Here is a 21,901-nt window from a genome sequence, read left to right on the forward strand (position 1 = left end):
CTGCTGTCCCTTAATATGTGTTTCAACCTCAGTTTGAAGACATATGAAGGCAGCCCTGTATCGGGAAATTTTTAATGTCTAATGTTTTACCATTTTTTATGTGTTGTAAGCTGCCCAGAGTGGGAAACCCAGCCAGATTAGTAGGGTATAAGTACACCACCACCAACATTTTGAGCTGTAATTTTTATTACCTGTACCCCTTTAATCTTTCCTGTTGTTGTCTAAATGTTTACTACGCAGGCAAATAAAGAGAACCTTAACTAGTTGCCATGAATTTCGCTCTGGGCAAGATGCTGATGCTGATTGCATTCTTCTTTGTGGGTATCTTTTCAACCATCTTTAACAGGCGGTATTCCCACTGGACTTTACTATTGTTCAGGATCATGATCAGGTAAGTGTTTACCTTGGGAGATATATGGGGTGACTTGTAATGCGAGGCGAGCATCAGCATGCATGGTCTTACATAAAACCTGGATGAGAGATCACACAGGAGTCCCTCATCCTTGGCTCTGAATCCTACCCCTACCCCTTGCCTTGGGGAATGTATTTTGGAGAAGAAAAGGCTAAGGAGTAAACCCTACACAAGTGTGGAGTCCCTAAGATGGTTGGATGGTACTTTGCATGTCTCTTTCTAGCAACTCTTGCAGCCAAACATATTGCTCTGCTTTCCTTTGGACCACATCAGCGAGGACGAGAGGAGGGTCTTGTTGTCTGGGCAGCCCAGGACCTCTGTACACTCTGCCCAGGTCTGTTGCCCCAGGCGTGTCACTTTGGTGCTGCTAACGTAGTGGTTGGACTTACCCCCAGAGGCACACTCCATTGTCTCTCGACACAGACAGATGCCAACAACTATGGCTTATTAGAAATTTGCCATCATCTTTGGCCAGAACAGTAAACATATGAACTAAGAAGGGATTCTTTAACTGTGATTCCTCCATCTGGTTTGGACCAGATGACCTTCCAACTCAATTCCATATTGGTACAGGAAGTACAAGTTAGACCGGTTGGCATTTTAATGCAAACCAAAACTAATTTCTCCTCACGGTAGAGTTAGGCGGCTCCTTCCGCTCCTCATTTTAACTGGAAGTGCTTCCTCTGAAGAACCACCAGTCTCTTCATCTTGCTTCTCTCTTTGCTTTTAGGTGCAAGCGTCTGAAGAGGGGCATGAAGGTGAAATTCGTTGAACATGAGGGCTACAGGTTCTGTTATTTCTGTCGAGGGAAACCGGGTTCCCAGCCATCGGTGCTGATGCTTCATGGCTTTTCATTCAACAAAGATATGTGGCTAGACACCATCAAAGTAGGTTTCCATTTTTCCAATCAGGCAACATTCATGTCTCTTTTGTGCCTTCCCTGAGACTGTTGGAAATGACCAAACGTACCCAACTTTTACACCTTCAGCATTTGACTTGGGGCATTCCCCCGCCCCCCAAGCCATTGTTGAAAAGGCAAGAGTTTCCCCGGTGAGACGTAAAGTGTGAGCAGCTGCCCTAAGGACACACAGCATCCTCATCTTTCTGTAGTGCAGGGGTTGGGGGCATCATGTGGCCCTCCAGATGCTGTTGGACTCCAACTCCCATCAGCACCAGCCGCAATGGCCAATGGAATGGGTGAGAGGAACGTTACTCCAGCAACATCTGGAGGAGCCATAGTTTCCCTACCTCTGATGCAATGTGATAAGATGCCATAGGTAAAGGTAAACGGACCCCTGACCATTAGGTCCAGTTGTGGCCGACTCTGGGGTTGTGGCGCTCATCTCGTTTTACTGGCCGAGGGAGCCGGCGTACAGCTTCCGGGTCATGTGGCCAGCATGACTAAGCCACTTTTGGCGAACCAGAGAAGCACCCGGAAACGCCGTTTACCTTCCTGCCGGAGCGGTGCCTATTTATCTACTTGAACTTTGACGTGCTTTCAAACTGCTAGGTTGGCAGGAGTAGGGACCGAGCAACCTGGATCAAAATTGTGGAAGTACAGCTGTGAGGCCAGACTTGTTGGTCTAGAAAAGGGAGCCAAGCTGGTGTCCCCCAGCTGCTATTGGGCTACAACTCCTGCAGGCCCCATGGCCAATAGTCAAGGATGGTCGCATAAGCCATGTGGTTGGCCACTGTGAGAACAGCATAGAATCATAGAATCATAGAGTTGGAATAGACCACAAGGGCCATCGAGTCCAACCCCCTGCCAAGCAGGAAACACCATCAGAGCACTCCTGACATATGGTTGTCAAGCCTCTGCTTCAAGACCTCCAAAGAAGGAGACTCCACCACACTCCTTGGCAGCAAATTCCACTGTCAAACAGCTCTTACTGTCAGGAAGTTCTTCCTAATGTTTAGGTGGAATCTTCTTTCTTGTAGTTTGGATCCATTGCTCCGTGTCCGCTTCTCTGGAGCAGCAGAAAACAACCTTTCTCCCTCCTCTATGTGACATCCTTTTATATATTTGAACATGGCTATCATATCACCCCTTAACCTCCTCTTCTCCAGCATGCTGGACTAGATGTTCCCTTCTAATGTTCCTGTGATGGGAGTTGTAATCCAGTAACAACCTGGCTGCTCCTGGGTTGGGAGAGGAGTGATTGTTGCATTAGATTTAAAGTCTGGCATTCAGCTGCCCAACTACCCCATGCTCCAGGGGGGAAAAGGGACCATATCATAAAGAGTGAGTGGATGACCAAGTGGTAAATCTTATTGTTTGCATGATCTTGCATCTCAGGCATTGCAGCTCTGCCTTTTTAACTTAATCCTATCTACCCACTCCATAATACACTCAAACATTTTCTCACTGTATATGTTTCTTTATACCATAGGCTAAAGAAGGGCGTAATGGTATTTATTTGGGCACACCAACCACTCCACCCCTTCGATAATGAACAGCCCAATTATGGTTGCTTTGAATTCTCGGCCTCATTTCCGATGCCGTCTTTCCCCAGCTCTTTCCTAAGGACCTCCACGTGGTCTGCCTTGACATGCCAGGCCACGGAGAAACCACTCGCCTGCTGGCAGAAAGTTACACGGCAGTTAACCAAGTGAAAATGATACACCAGGTAAGGCTGGCAAGCAAGTGGTTCTGGACTGGTAAGGGCGTCACCGTCGCTGAAGTATGGAGATTGCCTTGGCTCCTGTTGCTTAAGCTGGAGCCATGGAACTGGTTTTGCAATCGCTCACCAGCAGAAGGTGGAAGGTGATGTCTCCTGGGCTCAGCTTTCCTTGAAAACCTTCCTGCTCCACAGCCTCTGCTGACTATTATTTTAAAGAGAATCCAAAGTAGGAATGATTGGCAGCAGCTAGGGACTTGCTTGGGAAATTCCCTTTGCATGGCGAGTTCCCGCCCCCACCAGGTGGAAATAATGATGCACGACACATTTATTAAGGTTAATGGGCTAAAAAAGACCACAGCTTTATTGGTTACAGGTGATGAGCGGTATTGGCTTAGGCATTGGTCCTAACCGACTATATCCAATTTCAGCCCGTCTGCTTGAAGTCCAGGAAGGGTTAACCACCAGTAGGGGGAGTCCTGCTGATGCACATCAACTAGGAACTTCCCCGGGTCACCGATAGGGGGCGTGCCTTAGGCCCTCACCTCCTTAGGCTTCGGATAGGGCCACGCCCCCCGGAATCCTTTATCGGACTACCCTTCCATGTGGGGGGCAGGTGATGGCGTTACCTCCCCTCTTCCATCTACAGAACTATACCAATGCCTAACCACCAATACCCAGAAAGTTGTGACGATTTGCTACAAGATAGGCGAAAACCAAGTGGCTGGTGCCAATTTGCCAAGTGGAAAAATTCCTACCAGGCCCCTCAACAGCGACCAACCAAGGTCCATAGCAAGGTCAAAGACAAAACCTTAAAGGGCGGGAGGGTGGGAAAGCCAAACAGCTGTGGAGCGGCAAAGAGGGAGATCCCCGGCCGCGTCCTGCCTTAAATAGGGCAGGCCATGCCCCCAGAGCCAGCCGATTGGCTGGCCAGGTGGTGACACGGCCAGGAATCCCCCCAATCGCGCGAAAGCTGGGCTCCAGCCCCTGCGCCTGTGGTAGGGCCGTGAAGCCCACAACCCCACCTCCGCTGAAGGGCAGAAGTGACTAAACCGCTAAGGACACCTTTAACATCCAGCTTAACCTCATGCTTCTTCTTTCAGTTTGTTGAGTGCATTGGCCTGAACCAAAAGCCTTTCCACCTGGTTGGCATGTCCATGGGCGGAACAATTGCTGGTATTTATGCGGCTCAGTACCCATCTGATGTCTCTTGCTTGTCTCTCCTTTGCCCACCTGGTGAGTGTCTGAGGCAGGGGTGGGGAATGTCAGACCTGGGGACCAGATGCAACTCCACCTCCCACGACCCCTCGGCCTCTCTATTTCATCCTCCAAACTCTCCCCAGGTCACAACCCTCTCACCAGCCTTGCTTTGCATCCCAGATTCCTGGCTGCAATTTGTCCTTGAACACTGATGATTGCCTCTTGCTTGTCTGACTGAAGGATAGAGAGGGTTGTGTGAGTGTATATGGAAACTAGCCCTATACAGTGGTACCTCAGGTTACATACGCTTCAGGTTACAGACTCCGCTAACTCAGAAATAGTGCTTCAGGTTAAGAACTTTGCTTCAGGATGAGAACAGAAATTGTGCTCCAGCGGCGCGGCAGCAGCGGGAGGCCCCATTAGCTAAAGTGGTGCTTCAGGTTAAGAACAGTTTCAGGTTAAGAACGGACCTCCAGAATGAATTAAGTACTTAACCTGAGGTACCACTGTACTATTAAAGCACATTCTTCCGCTCAAAGAATCCTGGGCACTGCAGTTTATCCCTCACAGAGTTCCCGCTCCCAGCAACACATAACAAACTACCAAGCCCAGAATTATCTGAGGTGGAAAAATGTGCTTTGAATGTGTTCAAAAGGTACAGTGGTACCTCGGGTTACAGACGCTTCAGGTTATGCGTTTTCAGGTTATGGACGCGCCAAAACCCGGAAGTACCAGAACGGATTACTTCTGGGTTTCGGCCATCACGCTTTGCACATGCGCAGAAGCGCCAAATCGCGTCATGCACATGCGCAGACGCAGCACTGCAGGTTGAGAACGTACCTCCCGCATAGATCACATTTGCAACCCGAGGTTCCACTGTACAGTGTATTGTTCTCAGTGCTGCTCAGAGAGTAGTTTCTCTTCACAGACAGACACAGTGGTACCTCGGTTTTCGAACGTAATCCACTCTGGAAGACTGTTCGACTTCTGAAACATTCAAAAACCGAAGCACAAAGGGAGGTCTGCAGATTTAATTGAGAAAATTGAGAAACACTCAACGGAAGCCGTTTGACTTCTGAGGTGCTTTCGAAAACCGAGGTACCACTGTATACAAATATATACAATATACGGGGAGGAACCTAACCCATACATTCTTACATAAATTTGAAATTATTATCCTAACACATACGTTAATATCAATAGCGTACCACATTTGGCAACTGTGCTAGGACTATTGAGGTAGCCACCAGCAATATTCCTTGCTCCATTAGCTCACTCCAGTCCCAACTTCTATTCCAACTGTTACCAACTTGGCCTTGCAGATATTTGCTGCACTACAACTCCCATCAGCCCTTGCCAGCATGCTCTTACTGCCTGGGGCTGATGGGAGTTGAGGTCCAACAACATCTAGATGGGGTCAGGTTGGCAAAAGCTGTTGCGGACTTTCAGCACTGTTCTGTGGTTCCAGATCTCCCATTTATAGCAACCAGTTGACCAGTAACTACATTTCTAAGCCACACATTTCCTCCCAACTCTTTAGGCCTACGGTATGCAGCAGATAATGAGTTCATCAAACGTTTGAAGGAGCTGCGGAAATCTACCAACTCACACAGCAACCCTCTGGTTCCTTTGACCGTAAAACAGGGAGAAAGTTTGCTCAGACTTGGCTTATACCATCCCAGCAGTACAAACATGCAGGTGAAGAGGTAGCGCCCTGAAAAATTGTAGTGCTCTGGCCTAATAGTTTGTAGGAGGAGGAGTTTGGAGTTTGGATTTGATATCCTGCTTTATCACTACCCGAAGGAGTCTGAAAGCGGCTAACATTCTCCTTTCCCTTCCTCCCCCACAACAAACACTCTGTGAGGTGAGTGGGGCTGAGAGACTTCAGAGAAGTGTGACTAGCCCAAGGTCACCCAGCAGCTGCATGTGGAGGAGCGGGGAAGCGAACCCAGTTCACCAGATTACGAGTCTACCGCTCTTAACCACTTGTCCACCTCCCTGCCTGCCTGTCTTCTGCAGCATTTGGTGGTACAGGCAGGAGAGGCACGAGACGAAATCTGAAACAGAAGGCTGGGTTAATAGACTGTGTTTGGTGAACTTGCAACTTTTCACTTGTCAGGGATTCTTAAGCTCAGTTGGTTAGAGCGTGGTGTTGTTAACGCCAAGGTTGCAGATTCGATCCCCATATGGGACAGCTGCATATTACTGAATTGCAGGGGTTTGGGCTAGTGTCAGGGTTCGGGGAATCGGCTCCCTCCACCCCTGTGGCCATAAATGAGCAGATCAAATGAAAGGAATTCTTACCAGTTAGTTTCTTTAATAAACACAGCGAAGGGCAAAAGAAAGCATCTAACCAGAATGGCGGTGCTCCCAGTAAAGGTCACTTCCCCTCTCCGTCCATATTAATCCACGTCACTCCCACATCTTGTAATCTGAGTCTGTAGTCTCTGCCCCTTCTGTTCTGACACTTTCTGAGCTATCCGAGACTTTGGGGAAGGGGGGTGGATACTATCCAGAGACTGTGAATCTGTTAACTCTCTCTCTTCTAGTGTTTCTTCTGCTAGCTGTTCCCCATCCAGTATTTCCCAGCTTCTGCCTTCTGAACTATGCCCTTCTGCAAACCACGGTTCCAAACCTATACTGTCCTCCTGCTCCTGGGAAGATTCAGGATCAGGATCAGGAGAGGGGGGAGGGGGAGGCTCCCACCATTCTTCCTCAGTGCAGCCCTCCTCAGCATGGTCTCTGACTGCTAGATGATCCTCAGGGTCTCTTCCAACTCCACAATTCTATGAATCTATGATTTTTAGCTGTGATTGCTGTATTGCCGAGTGTTGGACTACTTCTTCTTCTTCTTCTTCTTCTTCTTCTTCTTCTTCTTCTTCTTCTTCTTCTTCTTCTTCTTCCTACCTCACCCATCTAGCTGGGCTGCCCCAGCCACTCTAGGCCACCCTTGGGATCCCTCACAAGACTACATTTCTATGCTTCTAATTAGGAGAGAGCTCCCACAAGGAACTGCACTGGAAACTTCACCCATCCATTCATTATGTAGTGCCATCAATCTGCATGATGATTTACAGAGGATAGGTCTCTGCCTGAAGAGCATAGGATAATATAAACAGTGAAATGGCAGGAAAAGGGGGCAAGTGCAGTTGGACTTAAAAGTTGCATGTGTTGAGGTTTGGCTTGGAACACACGGAAGCTGCCTTATTTTGGTCAGACCATTTGAAGAGGCACGTAGTGAGACTATTGATCCCCTGCTGGTGAGGCTTGCTGACCTCCCGGAAAAGCAAAAATTTGACCTTTTCCTGTTAGGCAAAGATCATAAGACGACCCAGATGATCGCCAGATTCTGTGTACAGATCTGTAGACACAGACCATCCCTCAACCCAAACTAGTTCGTTAAGAAAATCCCCAAACTCAGTTCCATGGGTGACTCTGGGTCATCTCTCTGTGGTAGCTTAGTTTTAAGTGTCTATATGCTTATCACATTTATAAATTTTAAATTTATTGTTGTACATTGTTTTAAATGTCTTCTTTCCTTCTGGGATTGTACCCCCAAGTGTGTTTTATAAGCTGGTCTCCGACCATAATAAATTATCTATCTATCTATCTGGTCAGACCATTGGTGCGTGTAGCTCAGTTTTGTCCACAGGGGTTGCCAACCTTTCCAGGCCATCTTACTTTTCTTTCTTTTCTTTGTCCCTTTAGCTCCTAAAGGGCTATCTGGAAGACAGGAGGCCACACAAGTCTTTCTTCTTAAAATGTAAGTTCAATAGCATTGCCTACGCTCTGCCTGGGGAATTTCACAGAGGCTGATCCTGGTTTCCTATCAATATGCTAGATGGAACAAAGATATGCAGCCCAGCCCAGCTGTTGTCTTGTGTTTTGTTTTGTTTTTAAATATATTTAAATGTTATTAACATATAAAACACATACAAATACATTTACACAATACACATACACAACACGCTACCTTATTTTCATAACATAAAGCATACCTACATTACTCTATATAATACCTACCTATGCTATACATATCAACATACCTACACACCTACCCCACACGGACACCCACCAAGGGACTTGACTTCCAGCCGTTCTTGTTATGCTACTTTATTTTTCCAACTAGCTTAAACACATTTCATTATTTCTTTAATCTCTTCTTCTATCTTGACTTTACTCTCCTTTCACTCTAATCATTTTCTGGATTCACTCTGTCAGAAGTTCTACTTTTTCTACATAAATTTTGATGTACAGTGTTACCTCGGGTTACATACGCTTCAGGTTACATACACTTCAGGTTACAGACTCCGCTAACCCAGAAATATTACCTCGGGTTAAGAACTTTGCTTCAGGATGAGAACGGAAATTGTGCTCCGGTGGTGCGGCGGCAGCAGGAGGCCCCATTAGCTAAAGTGGTACCTCAGGTTAAGAACAGTTTCAGGTTAAGTACGGACCTCCAGAACGAATTAAGTACTTAACCTGAGGTACCACTGTATTCCTTAAAGATAGCCCCCTCCTTATTCACTTTTTGTACCATATCTCCTCTTATCCTCCCTGTTAGTTCGGCAAAATGGAAGCTGTTGTCTTGAGGCAGCAGATTTGCTGCTTGAAGCAGTCTGGCTGCACCTAGGCTCAGTTTAGCTTGCATCCGCTCCATACAGTTAAAGCACTCTTGTACCACGTTTAACAGTCAGGGGAAACTCCTGGGAACTGCAGTTTGTTAAGGATGCTGCGAGTTGTAGGCGTGTGAAGTCAGTAGAGGGTGGTGTCCATTGGGATAAGTAGAGCGTTAGGCAGGAGGCCAACAGTAGGTGGAGCCAGAGGCAACCGATCAACTAATTCTAGTTTTGCCCCTTCCCTCCTCCCTGCTTGAGTTCTACAAGGACAGTGCTAAGACTTAAGGTGAAGGAAGCTGATAGTGGGTGCCACCCTCTGGATGGTTGTAAGGAAGAAGGCAAATTTGTCATGAAAAACAGAGTTACATTCCTTTTTCCTTTATCAGAGCATTTTCAAGAAACAGTGCCCCAGTTGCTGTAATTGACCAGCTTCCACTGCACCCTTAAAAAACTACATTTCCCAGGATTCCATAAGGGGAAGCCCTGACTGTGAAAGCGGCCTAAGAGTTTGTTAAATGTATAGTGTGAATGTGGCCTTGCGCAGAGGCAGATTTAGGGCAGTGCAACCGGTTCTGCCGTGCCGGGTGCCAAGCCTAGGGGGCGCTGCAGGCTTACGTCACACCTATGACGTAATTAATTGAGCAGAACAGAAGGTGAGAGGTGTGGGGCAGGGATTTTGACCTTGTAGAGGGCTCTGCTGAAATTTGAAAGACCAAAATCTGTCCCACCTTGCGCATTTGTAAATAAACCCAAATATTACAAAACAAAAACAGAAAAAGCCATACGTATCCAGATGTTATTAATGCTCCAACTTCCATCAGCCTCAGCTAGCACGGCCAATGATAAGGGATAATAGGAACTGTAGTCCAGCAACAGCTGTGGGGAGAAGGGAGCACAGGGTCTTCAGGCCTGCTGACTTTAGGCACTCCTTTGCTTCGTCACAGAAAAGTGTCAGGACATATCACATTTTATGTCTCTAGCAATCTCTAAAGAAGGGTGCTTATCTGCATTTTCCCACCAACAATAAACAGACCAGGGGGGCAGTGCACACAGCATTAAGATAGGACACACTTTTTCATGTGTGGGGCTGGCCCTGTGTTTCTAAGAAGACATGCAAAGTGACCCTCTGATGATTCAAAATGGTTTGAACATGGTTGTTGGGCTTCTGGGTTTCTCTTCTGCTGCAAAACAGACGCACACCTAACTTCAGGGCAACTAGCCTGGAAATGCTCAAGGGTAAAACGACCACAGAAACAGTCCTCACTCTGCTTTTTTCTTGGAAAAGGCTTTTTAGACATGTCCAGCAAGGAGTCCAGGTACCTCTTGCATGACAGCATGAGCAAGATCAGGGCTCCAGCGCAAATCATCTGGGGAAGGGAGGACAAGGTAAGCTAACTGGCTAAATCAGCGAGGGTACACTGGGCTAAAGATTTAGGTAATCATATTGACATGGCCTCATGGGGAAAAACTGTGCAGAGCGGATATGAAATTTACAGCCCGTTTTACTTTAAAGGAAAAAAATTATGAAAATGCTATACAGGTGGTATTTAATGCCAAATAAATTAGCAAAGATGTATGGACAGTGTCCAATAAACTCTGGAAATGTAAACATAAGGAATGGACAAAGCAAGATGTATTTGTATGTAGAGTTAGACGGATGTAACAAATTGAGAGAACTGTTCATGAAATGGTCCTGAACTGGTCTCCTGTAGTGTGCTTTGGTAATAAGAATAACAATTTATTATTGATTATTCATTAGAATATTTGTGTGAGATTGTATGGGAAAAATACGGAATAACATATACAATCTTGCTTAAAATGTATATAGGAAGTGCAGTGTAAGCGATGGAAGTCAATCAATGAAATTTTATTATTATTTTCATATTGAGATATTTGTAGAATAAATTTGGAAGAAACTCTTCCAACTTTTCTTCTTCCTTCCTCTTTATTTTTTCTTCTTCTTTTACCTTTTCTTCTTCTTTTCTCTTTTGTTCCTATATGTGCTTATTTGAAAAATATATTTATGTATGTATGTATTTGCAATATTTTGCTTATATTTTGTAACAATTATGTTAAATAAATAAAAAATTATTAAGGAAAAAAATTGAAACAATGCACACATTGTTTTGTTGTTTAGGTGATGGATCCTTCCGGGGCAGAAATGTTAGCCAAAGCCATCCCTGCCTCCCAAGTGCATATACTGAAGAAATGTGGACATTTCATCACTCTCGATAGGCCCAGGAAACTGTCAAAACTTCTTCTGGAATTCCACTATTCAGGCTGTGGCACAGCAGAGAATAAGAAGATGGCGTAAACCTCGCCAAGGATGGAGCAGCAGCTCATGAAGATTCAAAGCAACTTGGTACCTCAGAAAGGACAATGTGGAAACGACATTTTGAATGTTCCCCTCACCCCCCTGCATTTTTCACAACAAAAGGTTTACGGAATATGATATATGGGCTCTCCACAGGGCCTAAACAGAACTGAGGAATTTGCATGCTTCATTTTCCATGTCGCAACTTGTAATTAGGTCACATTGGTGGGGAGAAACCGACCAACCAACTTGTGGGTATTAAATTTCAGATTGCGATCCTATCCAGGGGCGAGCCCCATTGAATGCACTAGAATATATTTATAAGTAAACACGTGAAGGGTTGCACCAGATGGCTGCAATGTTATGCTTACTTAACTGGGAATAAGTTCTCTTGAACTCGATGGGTGTAACACTGCAGAAAAAGCATTGAAACTGTGGAAGATAAAATAGGCCTTCTCAATCTAAGGAATAATGTTTTGAAATACAGTGGTACCTCGGGTTACGTATGCTTCAGGTTACATACGCTTCAGGTTACAGACTCCGCTAACCCAGAAATAGTGCTTCAGGTTAAGAACTTTGCTTTAGGATGAGAACAGAAATTGTGCTCCAGCGGAGCGGCAGCAGCAGGAGGCCCCATTAGCTAAAGTGGTGCTTCAGGTTAAGAACAGTTTCAGGTTAAGAACGGACCTCCAGAACGAATTAAGTACTTAACCTGAGGTAACACTATATGGTGAAATCATCTAAGGTACATGGCATTTTTGAACACTTCCCCCCATTTTAAAACTGAACTGTATCCACATATGAAATCTTTGCTTAATTTTGACCTGTTGCCAGCAAGTCACCCAGCCACCTCTTATGAATATTTGACTTATGCATCAGAGCAGGAGAACGCATTAGATAAAGGTGAGTCCCAGGGTGAAGTGGGATACTGCAGAAAAAAATGGGGCTGGTCAGAGGCAAAGCTGGGTCTCTGCAAGATGGCATGATTTGAAGCAAGGACCCTTGAAGTGCTTTGTGGTGCTTTGATGATGCAGATATTTTAAAAATGCTGCAGACAAGCATCTCCTAAAAGTGAATGTACCTGTCATTCACCCAAAGGTCCCAGAGTGGGTTACAACAATTAAAGCACAAGCAAGTTACAGAAATGAGGTGAGTCCTAAAAATATGTATCTTGGGTGTTAAAAGCCAGGGTAAAGAGGTGTGTCTTCAGCATTCACCAAAACCTATACAGTGGTACCTTGGTTCTCAAACTTAATCTGTTCTGGAAGTCCGTTCCAAAACCAAAGCATTCCAAAACCAAGGCGCTCTTTCCCATAGAAAGTCATGCAAAATGGATTAATCCGTTCCAGCAATTTAACATGAATTTTGCTATCTAACGAGACCATTGATCCATAAAATGAAAGCAATAAACAAGGTACACAAAGTCACACAAGCAATCAATCAATCAGTAGCTGAACTGGGTTCCACACAGTCACAAAAACAAAAAAAGAGCTGCAAAATAAACACGCAAAATAAATAGCAAAAATAGACGGACCTCAGTGTAACACTCAAAACGGAAGTGTGACACTCAAATCGTCAGCGTAACACTCAAAAAGGAGCATGTTCAGCTTCAGAAAATCGTTCGCAAAGCGGAACACTTACTTCAAGGTTTGCAGTGTTTGGGTTCCAAGTTGTTTGAGTACCAAGATGTTGAGAACAAAGGTACCACTGTATAATGAAGATGCCAGACACAACGCTGTTCTACAACACAGGGGCTTCCACAGAGAATGCCTTCTCCTGGACTACACTGTCTGAGGAGTGTGGAACAGCCATTAGGGTCCCCTTTGCTGAACATAACACCTGAGGGGATCTGTAGGGAAGGAGGCAGGCTTTCAGGTGTTTAGGACCATGTCAGGGTCAGATGATGGGGGAAGGAGGACCGAATAGGGAGAGCTCCACTGTGACGGACAGGCCCAGCCAATCAGAGAGAATGCTTGTACCTGGAAATCAAATCCTCCTTAGCTCCCACCAGCAAATCAATGTTAAAAATTTCTAGCACAAAAGCTCCTGGATCTATTTGTCTGCAGGTTGGTAAGTTTCTTATCCAGAGGCACCTCTCTCACATCCAGTTTTCAGAGCAGTTGCCCACTAAAACTTTAATAATCCCTTCAATAATCATGGGGAAACCACTGCAGCTATCTTTCTGAGATTTGGTAGGATTCTTATCACCAATTATTGCCTGGAATTGTCATCCAATTCTGCTGAAAATAAAAAGGGAACATGTGGCTGCTTTTTGGGGGGTGGGGGACACATTTTAGAGGTGTCCAGTGTAAAAGCCCTTGGACCTATTTGCCTATTATTAAGTCAGGATTTATCCAATGGAGAGGGGTAGGAGTACTTTTCCTGCAAATTTCATCCACTTCTGTCAAAATGGGGGAAGTGTTAGCCATTCTTTATTTGTTTCCCTATAGTGAAAGTGGGAGAACTGGAGTAGATTCCAAAACTGTAACACCTGCTCCTGTTGGGAAAACCACGGCAAATTTCTAAAATTTGACAGGATTCGTGTAATACAGTGGTACCTCAGGTTACATACGCTTCAGGTTACAGACTCCACTAACCCAGAAATAGTGCTTCAGGTTAAGAACTTTGCTTCAGGATGAGAACAGAAATTGTGCTCCAGCGGCAGCAGGAGGCCCCATTAGCTAAAGTGGTGCTTCAGGTTAAGAACAGTTTCAGGTTAAGTACGGACCTCCGGAATGAATTAAATACTTAACCTGAGGTACCACTGTAGAAGGAATGACATAGCCTGCAAATTTCATTGAATTCTATTTTTAAAAAGTGCGGGGGGTGGGTGGAGTGATACTGAATTTTTTTTTTTAGTTCCCAATAGTGAATGAGAGGGAAAAAGAAGTAGATATGATTGCCAAAGGGATGGATGATATTGATAAGCAAAGAAAAGCCAGGAGAGGGCACCAAGCGCCAAGAAAAGGCAGATGTGAGAGAGAGTAAAAAAAGATTCAAAAGATTTACGGGCTGCTCCCATACGTACCCTGCTGTGATACTGTTATACGGAAAGGATTTTTGTCCACCCTCCCCAAGAAATGTGCATCGCCTCCTCCCCTGTGCATGCGTGCACATTGTGGCACCAGCACTTTCAATTGCTGCTGCCTTTCCATGGAGCCCTGTTTGTGGGCATCACAGAGGCCTCTGTTTGAAAGGTTGCCTGGTCCACGTCTGGTTTCAAGAACCATAAGAACAGACAGCAGGGGGCCTTGCACCATTAGCACCTAGACATCAGTTCAAGCAGGCACAAAGGGCAGCCACAGGCCCCATCCACACTACACATTTAAAGCAGTATCATACCACTTTGTTTGTTTATTGGTTTTCACATATTACATTACAAGTGTACCATAGCCAACACCATTTCCTCCCCATCCCCCCATACATTTACATTTATACTTCCTCAATCCATCATATTATTCTTTTCTCCTTCCTCCCACTTCCCTCCACCCCCACTCGATTTCCTCCACATTACACAATTTACAATAATCTTTGCATTCTACAGTCTTCTCAAATCATCTATATATTCTTATTATCTTTCCTTACTAATTTTTCTTCCATCCAATACTTCACATTTTAATCTAGGCATATTAGCGTATCTTTTTTGGGGCAATATTTTGCCATATATTCGTCAAAACATTTCCACTCCTTTTTTAATTTTTGATTCGACTGATTTCTTATTATAGCAGTTAATTTTGCCAAAATTAAATATTCATTTAGTTTACAAATCCATTCCTCCTTTGTGGGTATAGTTTGTGACTTTCACCTAGCAGGAATCTGTAAGCCAACCTTTTCCTGTAGTTCTTTTTGCTTTTGTTCTTGCAAATTTTTACCATAAGCTTTGTCTTTTCCATATTCATTTTAAAGCCAGACACCTTGCCAAAGTCATATATTATCTTTATTGCTTTAGCAATACTGGCTTCTGGTTCTTCTGTTGTTAACAAAATATCATCCGCAAAGGCCCTGATCTTAAAAACCTCTTTTCCCAATGTTATTCCTATAATCTCTTTGTCTTTCCTTATTTCCGACAGCAATATTTCTAATGTCAATATAAAAAGTAAAGGTGAGAGGACACCCTTGTCTGGTGCCCTTCTCCACTGGAAAGCATTCTGTCCTGACACTATTAATTATTAGACTAGCCTTCTGCTTCTCGTAAATCGCATTTATACCTCGTATCATACCACTTTGAACAGCCATGGCTTCCCCCTCCCCACAAATCCTGAGAACTGTATTTGTGGCGGGTGCTGAGAATTGTCTGGAGACCTCTATTCCCCTCACAAAGCTACAATTCCCAGAGTTCCCTGGGAAGAGCGGTTGACTCTTAAATCACTCTGTGGATTGTAGGTCTGTGAAGGGAATGGAGGGGTCCCCAAACAATTTTCCCCACCCTTAACAAATTACACTTATCAAGAATCCTTTGGGGGAAGCCATGAATGCTCAGTGGCATGAGAGGCAAATGGGGCCTCCGTCTTCCCCGCAATGGTGAGATATGTTGTCAATTCACAAATTTGCATCTATACATAGAAAATAGCACATGCAAGTTGTATGTTTATCTACTTCCTCCAGTGGCTTTGCCACTCTCCAGGCGAACAGCACAAAGCAGTTTAATATAAATGCTAAATCAAGTAAGCAACACTTATAGCTACATAATAATGCCTGCCAAGGAATTGCTTTGGGTGAGATCACTCTTCAATGGGTTGCATCACCAATGAATAAATTGGGTCCATATTGGAAATGGATTCATCACTTCCTCTTGGAGAAATGAACACCTGGTCAGGTAATGGAAGAAACAACTGAATATTGTAAAACCAGTTTAAACTGTAGGGTTCCTGTGTGCTCTCAGTATACAGTGGTACCTCGGGTTACATACACTTCAGGTTACAGACTCCGCTAACCCAGAAATAGTGCTTCAGGTTAAGGACTTTGCTTCAGGATGAGAACAGAAATCATGCTCCAGCGGTGTGGCGGCAGCGGGAGGCCCCATTTGCTAAAGTGGTGCTTCAGGTTAAGAACAGTTTCAGGTTAAGAACGGATCTCTGGAACGAATTAAGTACTTAACCCAAGGTACCATTGTACTTTGAAAACTTAGAGGAATTGGGGGTATTTTTAAGTTTACCTGGGATGGCCCAAGACATTTTGCCACCTGAGGTGAGGGGCAAGATGAGGGCAGTCCCACTTATTACGTGCACAGAAGCGGGATGGACTGGTGCTTGATTCTTATATCAACACTGAAGAAGGAATAGTGGCCTCTTGCAGGCAGCAAACTAGTATAGTAGATGCAAGGCAAGCCATGTGATACGCACAGCTCTATCCTACAAATCTTGTCCCTATTCATTAGCAGCTGCCGCCTGAGGCAACTGCAACACTCTGCCTAATCAAAGGGCCGGCTCTGAGCTTATCTTCATCTCAAAAGAAATCACAGCAAAAGGAACAATGATCTATTTGGAAAACATCAGAGAACCTGAGAAATTGCATAAACAAAGGAATAACAAAAATATGAGCATTTGGAATTGGAGAGGAAGAAACAAGATTTTTTGTTGTTACAGTTTATTTATATAATAGGGTGTTGTTGCTGTTGTTTCTATACTACCCTTCATCTGAGGAACACAGGGTGGTTTACAATATAAAAACACAAAAATACGTAACATAGTAACAAATAAAAACAACACACACACTTAGTTCAAAAGGCCATCGTTTGTTTAATTAGCCATAGGTAGGCCCTGAGTGCTCAGTGGAAGGACAGGTCCTGAAGCTGAGGCGCCAATACTTTGGCCACCTCATGAGAAGAGAAGACTCCCTGGAAAAGACCCTGAGGTTGGGAAAGATGGAGGGCACAAGGAGAAGGGGACGACAGAGGACGAGATGGGTGGACAGTGTTCTCGAAGCTACCAGCATGAGTTTGACCAAAGTGCAGGAGGCGGGCTCTGGTCCATGGGGTCATGAAGAGTCGGACCCGACTAAACGACTAAACAACAACAAAGGCCTGGGAGAAGAGGAATGTTGTTGCCTGTTGCCTAAAGATATGCAACGAAGGTGCCAGGCGAACCTCCCTGGGGAGAGCATTCCACAAGCAAGGAGTCAACACAGGAAAGGCCCGTTCTTGTGTTGCTGTCTTATAGAGGCCTCTGGTGGAGGAGGCAGATGAAGAAGGACCTCAAATGATGACTGCAGGGTTCAGGTTGCTTCATATGGAGAGAGGCAGTCCAAACAAAATCTACAGTAGCATACCAAAAAAAGGCCCTGAAGCAAAACAATCACAGCAGAAATCACAACACAGGATGGCAGGAAGAGAATCTTTTCCAAAGGACTGAAGGATCAAATTGCACCCAGAACATTTTGTGGCAGCTTACGCAGATGATCTATGAGATTTAAAATATGCCTGCAGGCTACTATCCGGGAAACATTTTCAGAAATTCAACTTGGGAGCCTTGGCTCTTAAGATTTGTGTGAATGGGGTTTCTACCACTGAAGGTGGCATAAGAAAGACCTGGGAACAATTCAGAATTTGTTAATAAAATTCTGGCAAGGTTGCTCAGTGTCTTCCCTTTGTTATGGAGATTAACTGATGGATCTCAGCAGGCCCGGATTTAGGTTTGATGAGGCCCTAAACTACTGAAGGTAATGGGGCCCTTTATATGTCCAGCTGTCTTTTGTCAACAACAAATTGTCGCTGTTTTTTGTGTTGAATATATGCTATATGGTAATTTATGGACCTAATAGGTCCATATACAATGCAAAACACTGTTGCTGTATGTAGGTTTTATTTTATTTGTTTTTTATCTTATATTACGGAAATGTAATATGTACACCCAGGTTTGTTTTACTTTAAAAAAAATTGGGGGGGGGGGCTAAGCTATAGCTTGTTTAGCTTATATGTAAATCCAGCACTGGATGTCAGCAGATGGCTGCTCTGACAAATAATCTTATTGGGATTCCTGCGCAAGGAGACAACTGCTTCTGCTTCCTGGGGCTGATGGATCTTGTCATCCTGTCATCAGAAGGCAACTACTGTACAGGCCAGTTAGACCTGATGGGGGTTACCACATATGACGAAAATGCAGGCCTTATTTTAACAGATTATTCTCCTTTTTCCAAACCATGGGGAAAAGAACATAGCTGATTTTGGCAAATACTACTGCCTCTACTACATAGGTCACCTAGAGCCATGTTCTTCAATCTTGGGTCCCCAGATGTTGTCCATGGTGAAATAAATGTATTTGTTGCAGGATTTGATCCTAGAAAAGAAAAAGAAAAACCATAATATTGAGTAACTGAGTCTGGATAATTCAGGAAACTGCAACAGCAGTTAAAAGATCAAGTGTCTGTCTCTGAGCAGGGCAAATACTTTAAGCCAAGCGTCCTCAACCCGGGGGCTTCCAGATGTTTTTGACTACAGTGCCAAAACATTAGGAAGTCATCTGGCTGGAAAAGGCTACAAGCTCACCCCACCCCAGTCTTTGTGTGTGTTTCCATCATCTGAAGAAAAGTGCTTTTGTAGGTATGTTTATGCTATAGTGATGAACAGTGGCTGCTACTTCTCAGAATATTTATTTTAAGAAATGCAGGGAGAGCTATGTATCAGCAGTATGATAAGGTGTGTTCCAGGGTGATCTCTGCTTTGGGCAACCTGGTATTTTGGAGAGCAAATCTGGTTCATTATTTCATTCATTTTGACTATTGGGATCCACTATCTATTTGTTGGATCTGCACTGGCTTTGACTATGCATTCATTCACATGGTTTTTTATTTTGTTACCCACGTTAATTTTCTAATCTTTTCCCCTCAATGGGGACAAACCCCCTGTGCTGGCCATTTCTGTAAAATAATCTAGACTTGACGGCCTAAGTTTTATTTAAAGAGAGCCTGAAAGCAATTAAGAAGTTCAATATGTTAGTCAAATAATTTGTGACAAGGTGCATACTCTGGTAACTCATGTTCTATTGAGCAAAGCTGGAATATTGGCTAATTGCTAATTAGAGTGAGCAGCTGCCTAGCCCTCATAATTAAACTATAACCCTCTCGGGGAATCTTTGCCAGTGGCTGTATCCTGGGCAATACTGTCTCAATCTGGTAGTAAGTATTATATTTCTCAGTTGCTTTCACTGGAAATAAAGTTTGGTGTACATGAGTGGGTTGTTTCAGATGTATTGTTAGAAGAGTCTAATTTTGCTAGTCTTTTGTTTCTGCTTGAAGTGGTTGTATAGCTATGGATTTTTTAATTCTTTAATATGCATGAGAAAGCAGGTAATACTTGTTTACAAGCAGCTAGATCTCATCCTCTCATGGTTTTGTTTCCCTATAGGAGCAGGCATTTTAGAACGGAGTATTTTGTCTAAATCAGGGATGGGGAACCTGTGGCTTTCCATATGCTATTGGACTTCAGCTAGTGTTTTCAGAAGATTTAGCTTTATCATACAGCATAGCATTTCAGGAGCAAAATCTGAAATCTTTGTGAAGAATGTTTTGCTTTTTGTTCCAGCTTTTTTTTCAGCTGGAACTCAGTGGAACTCAGTTCTGGCACTCATTCTAAGAGAACAAAGGAGGTGTTCATGGTGAGTTCTGGCACCCCTTTTTCTAGAAAAATGGCACTGCTAATATGTTTGTTGTATGATGGGGTAGGTTTTAAGAACAGTAGATTTACAGGCGTCCTAGAAATTGAAATGCTGACAGATTTAAATTATTTTGATGGGAAAACATGAGTGTTCAGGTTTCTTTGAATGCACTGTATTCTTGGAAGCAACTTTTCTGTTGCGTGTAAAGCGTACTGGGATCTAAAACAAGTATGGTAAAGTTTTTGTCTATACAGATGGTTATTACAGTGGTACCTTAGTTCTCAAATGCCTTGGTACTCAAACAACTTGGAACCCAAACACTGCAAACCTGGAAGTAAGTGTTCCAGTTTGCGAACTTTCTTCGGAAGCCGAACGTGTTATGCTTCCAATTTGGGTGCCACACTTCCGTTTTGAGTGTTATGCTGAGGTCTGTTTGTTTTTGCTATTTATTTTGGGGTTTTTGTTTTTGTGGCTATTTTTTTGTTGCTTTTGTGACTATGTGGAACCCAGTTCAGCTACTGATTGATTGATTGATTGATTGATTGTGTGACTGCAGTACATTGTTTATTGCTTTCATTTTATGGATCAATGGTATTGTTAGATAGTAAAATTTATGCTAAATTGCTGTTTTAGAGGTTGTTTTTAAAAGTCTAGAACGGATTAATCCATTTTGCATTACTTTCTATGGGAAAGCGCACCTTGGTTTTGGAACGCTTTGGTTTTGGAATGGACTTCCGGAACGGATTAAGTTTGAGAACAAAGGTACCACTGTACTTCTTCTTTTTCCTTAAAAGAAGAAAGTAGATCTAAGTGTAATCCAAAACAAAGCTACTCAGAAATAAGTCCATTTGGGTCCAGTGAGGCTTACTCCAAGGTAAGTGGGTATAGGATGGCACCTTAGTCTGACTGGTGGCCCTCCAGATGTTGGCCTCCAACTCCCAAAAGCCCCCCTCCAGCATGGCCAGTGCCAAGGAATGATGGGAGTTGGAGTCCCACAACCGTCTCCCCCAGGAAGTTGTGGACTCTCCTTCCTTGGAGGTTTTTAAGCAGAGGATGGGTGGCCATCTATCAAGGGTGCTTTAGCTGAAATTCCTACACTGCAGGGGGTTGGGCTAAATGACCCCTGGTGTCTCTTCCAACACTACAATTCTATGATTCTATAAACATCTGAAGGGCAACAGCTTCTTCATCCCTGGTACAGGCCCTGGTAATAAAATAGTTACACCCTACAACATGGGACGTGTTTGCCTCCATTGGAAAAGGTGGCTACAGCAACACATGTGCTTTGAACATGAATGAATCACAGGGAAGAATAGCAAGGGCGCCCTTGCTTCTTGCAACAGGCCATCGTATTGCAAGGAAAGAGTGGGAAATCTGTGACTCTTCAGATGTTGTTGTAATGCAATTCCCACTATCCCTGATCCATTTCCAGAAACTTTGAGCAACATGTCAACGGTGCTTTATTTTGACAACACCTCTAGGAAGTAGTTTCCTTCCAGTGGATCCAGACAACAAGCTGAAACACGGCAGGACAGAGTTAGTGATTATTAGAGTGCTCCCTGTGAGTGCTGTCACAAAAAGCCCTGATTTAACAGTTACGGCTTCATTCATTTTTAAAAAAATAATATTTATTAGTAGTTTCAAAGTTATAAAGAAAAAAGAAAACAACAATACAACAAAAAGAAAAAAGAAAAAGAAAAATAGAAAACACAAGAAAAAAGAAAACAACATAGATCCAAATTACATATCTATAACTCCCATTTGCTTGTTTCATTGACCTCCTCACACCTCCCTTTTTGTATTCTAGTTTAATTAATTATTTCAGCAAATTCTTTCCATCTTTCTCAATTTTTGTTAAAAAAATTATCTTGACAGTTTAACTTAATAATTAGCTCAGCAAATCCTTACCATCTTTCCCCATATTCTATTATTCAAATTGCCTTAATTTATTTAACCTTATCTTACCCTAAAATACCTTGAAGCTTAAATCTTAGTTTTCAAATATACATAACTCCTGATATCATTTCTGCTAGAGTCATATGGTTTCATTCAAACATTTCCCCTAATATTCATTAATTTTTAGCCAATTCCCTAAATAAAAAGTTTCCTTTATAAATTTTCTTCCAATCTTCATCCAACGTCTCATC

The 21,901-nt window shown here is 43.6% G+C and overlaps 1 protein-coding gene across 1 annotated transcript in view; it reads left to right on the forward strand.

Annotated features, from left to right (window-relative positions):
* Positions 1 to 21,901, forward strand: part of LOC310699246 (uncharacterized protein) — a 34,253-nt gene that overhangs the window by 1,531 nt on the left and 10,821 nt on the right. The window contains exons 2-12 of the mRNA XM_083486871.1: positions 241 to 391; positions 1,143 to 1,299; positions 2,926 to 3,039; positions 4,134 to 4,266; positions 5,771 to 5,928; positions 7,939 to 7,993; positions 10,135 to 10,235; positions 10,987 to 11,161; positions 11,998 to 12,066; positions 19,218 to 19,275; positions 19,694 to 19,754. Coding sequence (XP_083342997.1) covers positions 270 to 391; positions 1,143 to 1,299; positions 2,926 to 3,039; positions 4,134 to 4,266; positions 5,771 to 5,928; positions 7,939 to 7,993; positions 10,135 to 10,235; positions 10,987 to 11,161; positions 11,998 to 12,066; positions 19,218 to 19,275; positions 19,694 to 19,754 — 1,203 coding nt within the window. The 5' untranslated portion in view covers positions 241 to 269. The remainder of the gene's footprint in view (positions 1 to 240; positions 392 to 1,142; positions 1,300 to 2,925; positions 3,040 to 4,133; positions 4,267 to 5,770; positions 5,929 to 7,938; positions 7,994 to 10,134; positions 10,236 to 10,986; positions 11,162 to 11,997; positions 12,067 to 19,217; positions 19,276 to 19,693; positions 19,755 to 21,901) is intronic.

Source organism: Podarcis liolepis, assembly GCF_965112155.1.
Source record: "Podarcis liolepis genome assembly, chromosome: 2".
Lineage (NCBI taxonomy): Eukaryota > Metazoa > Chordata > Lepidosauria > Squamata > Lacertidae > Podarcis > Podarcis liolepis.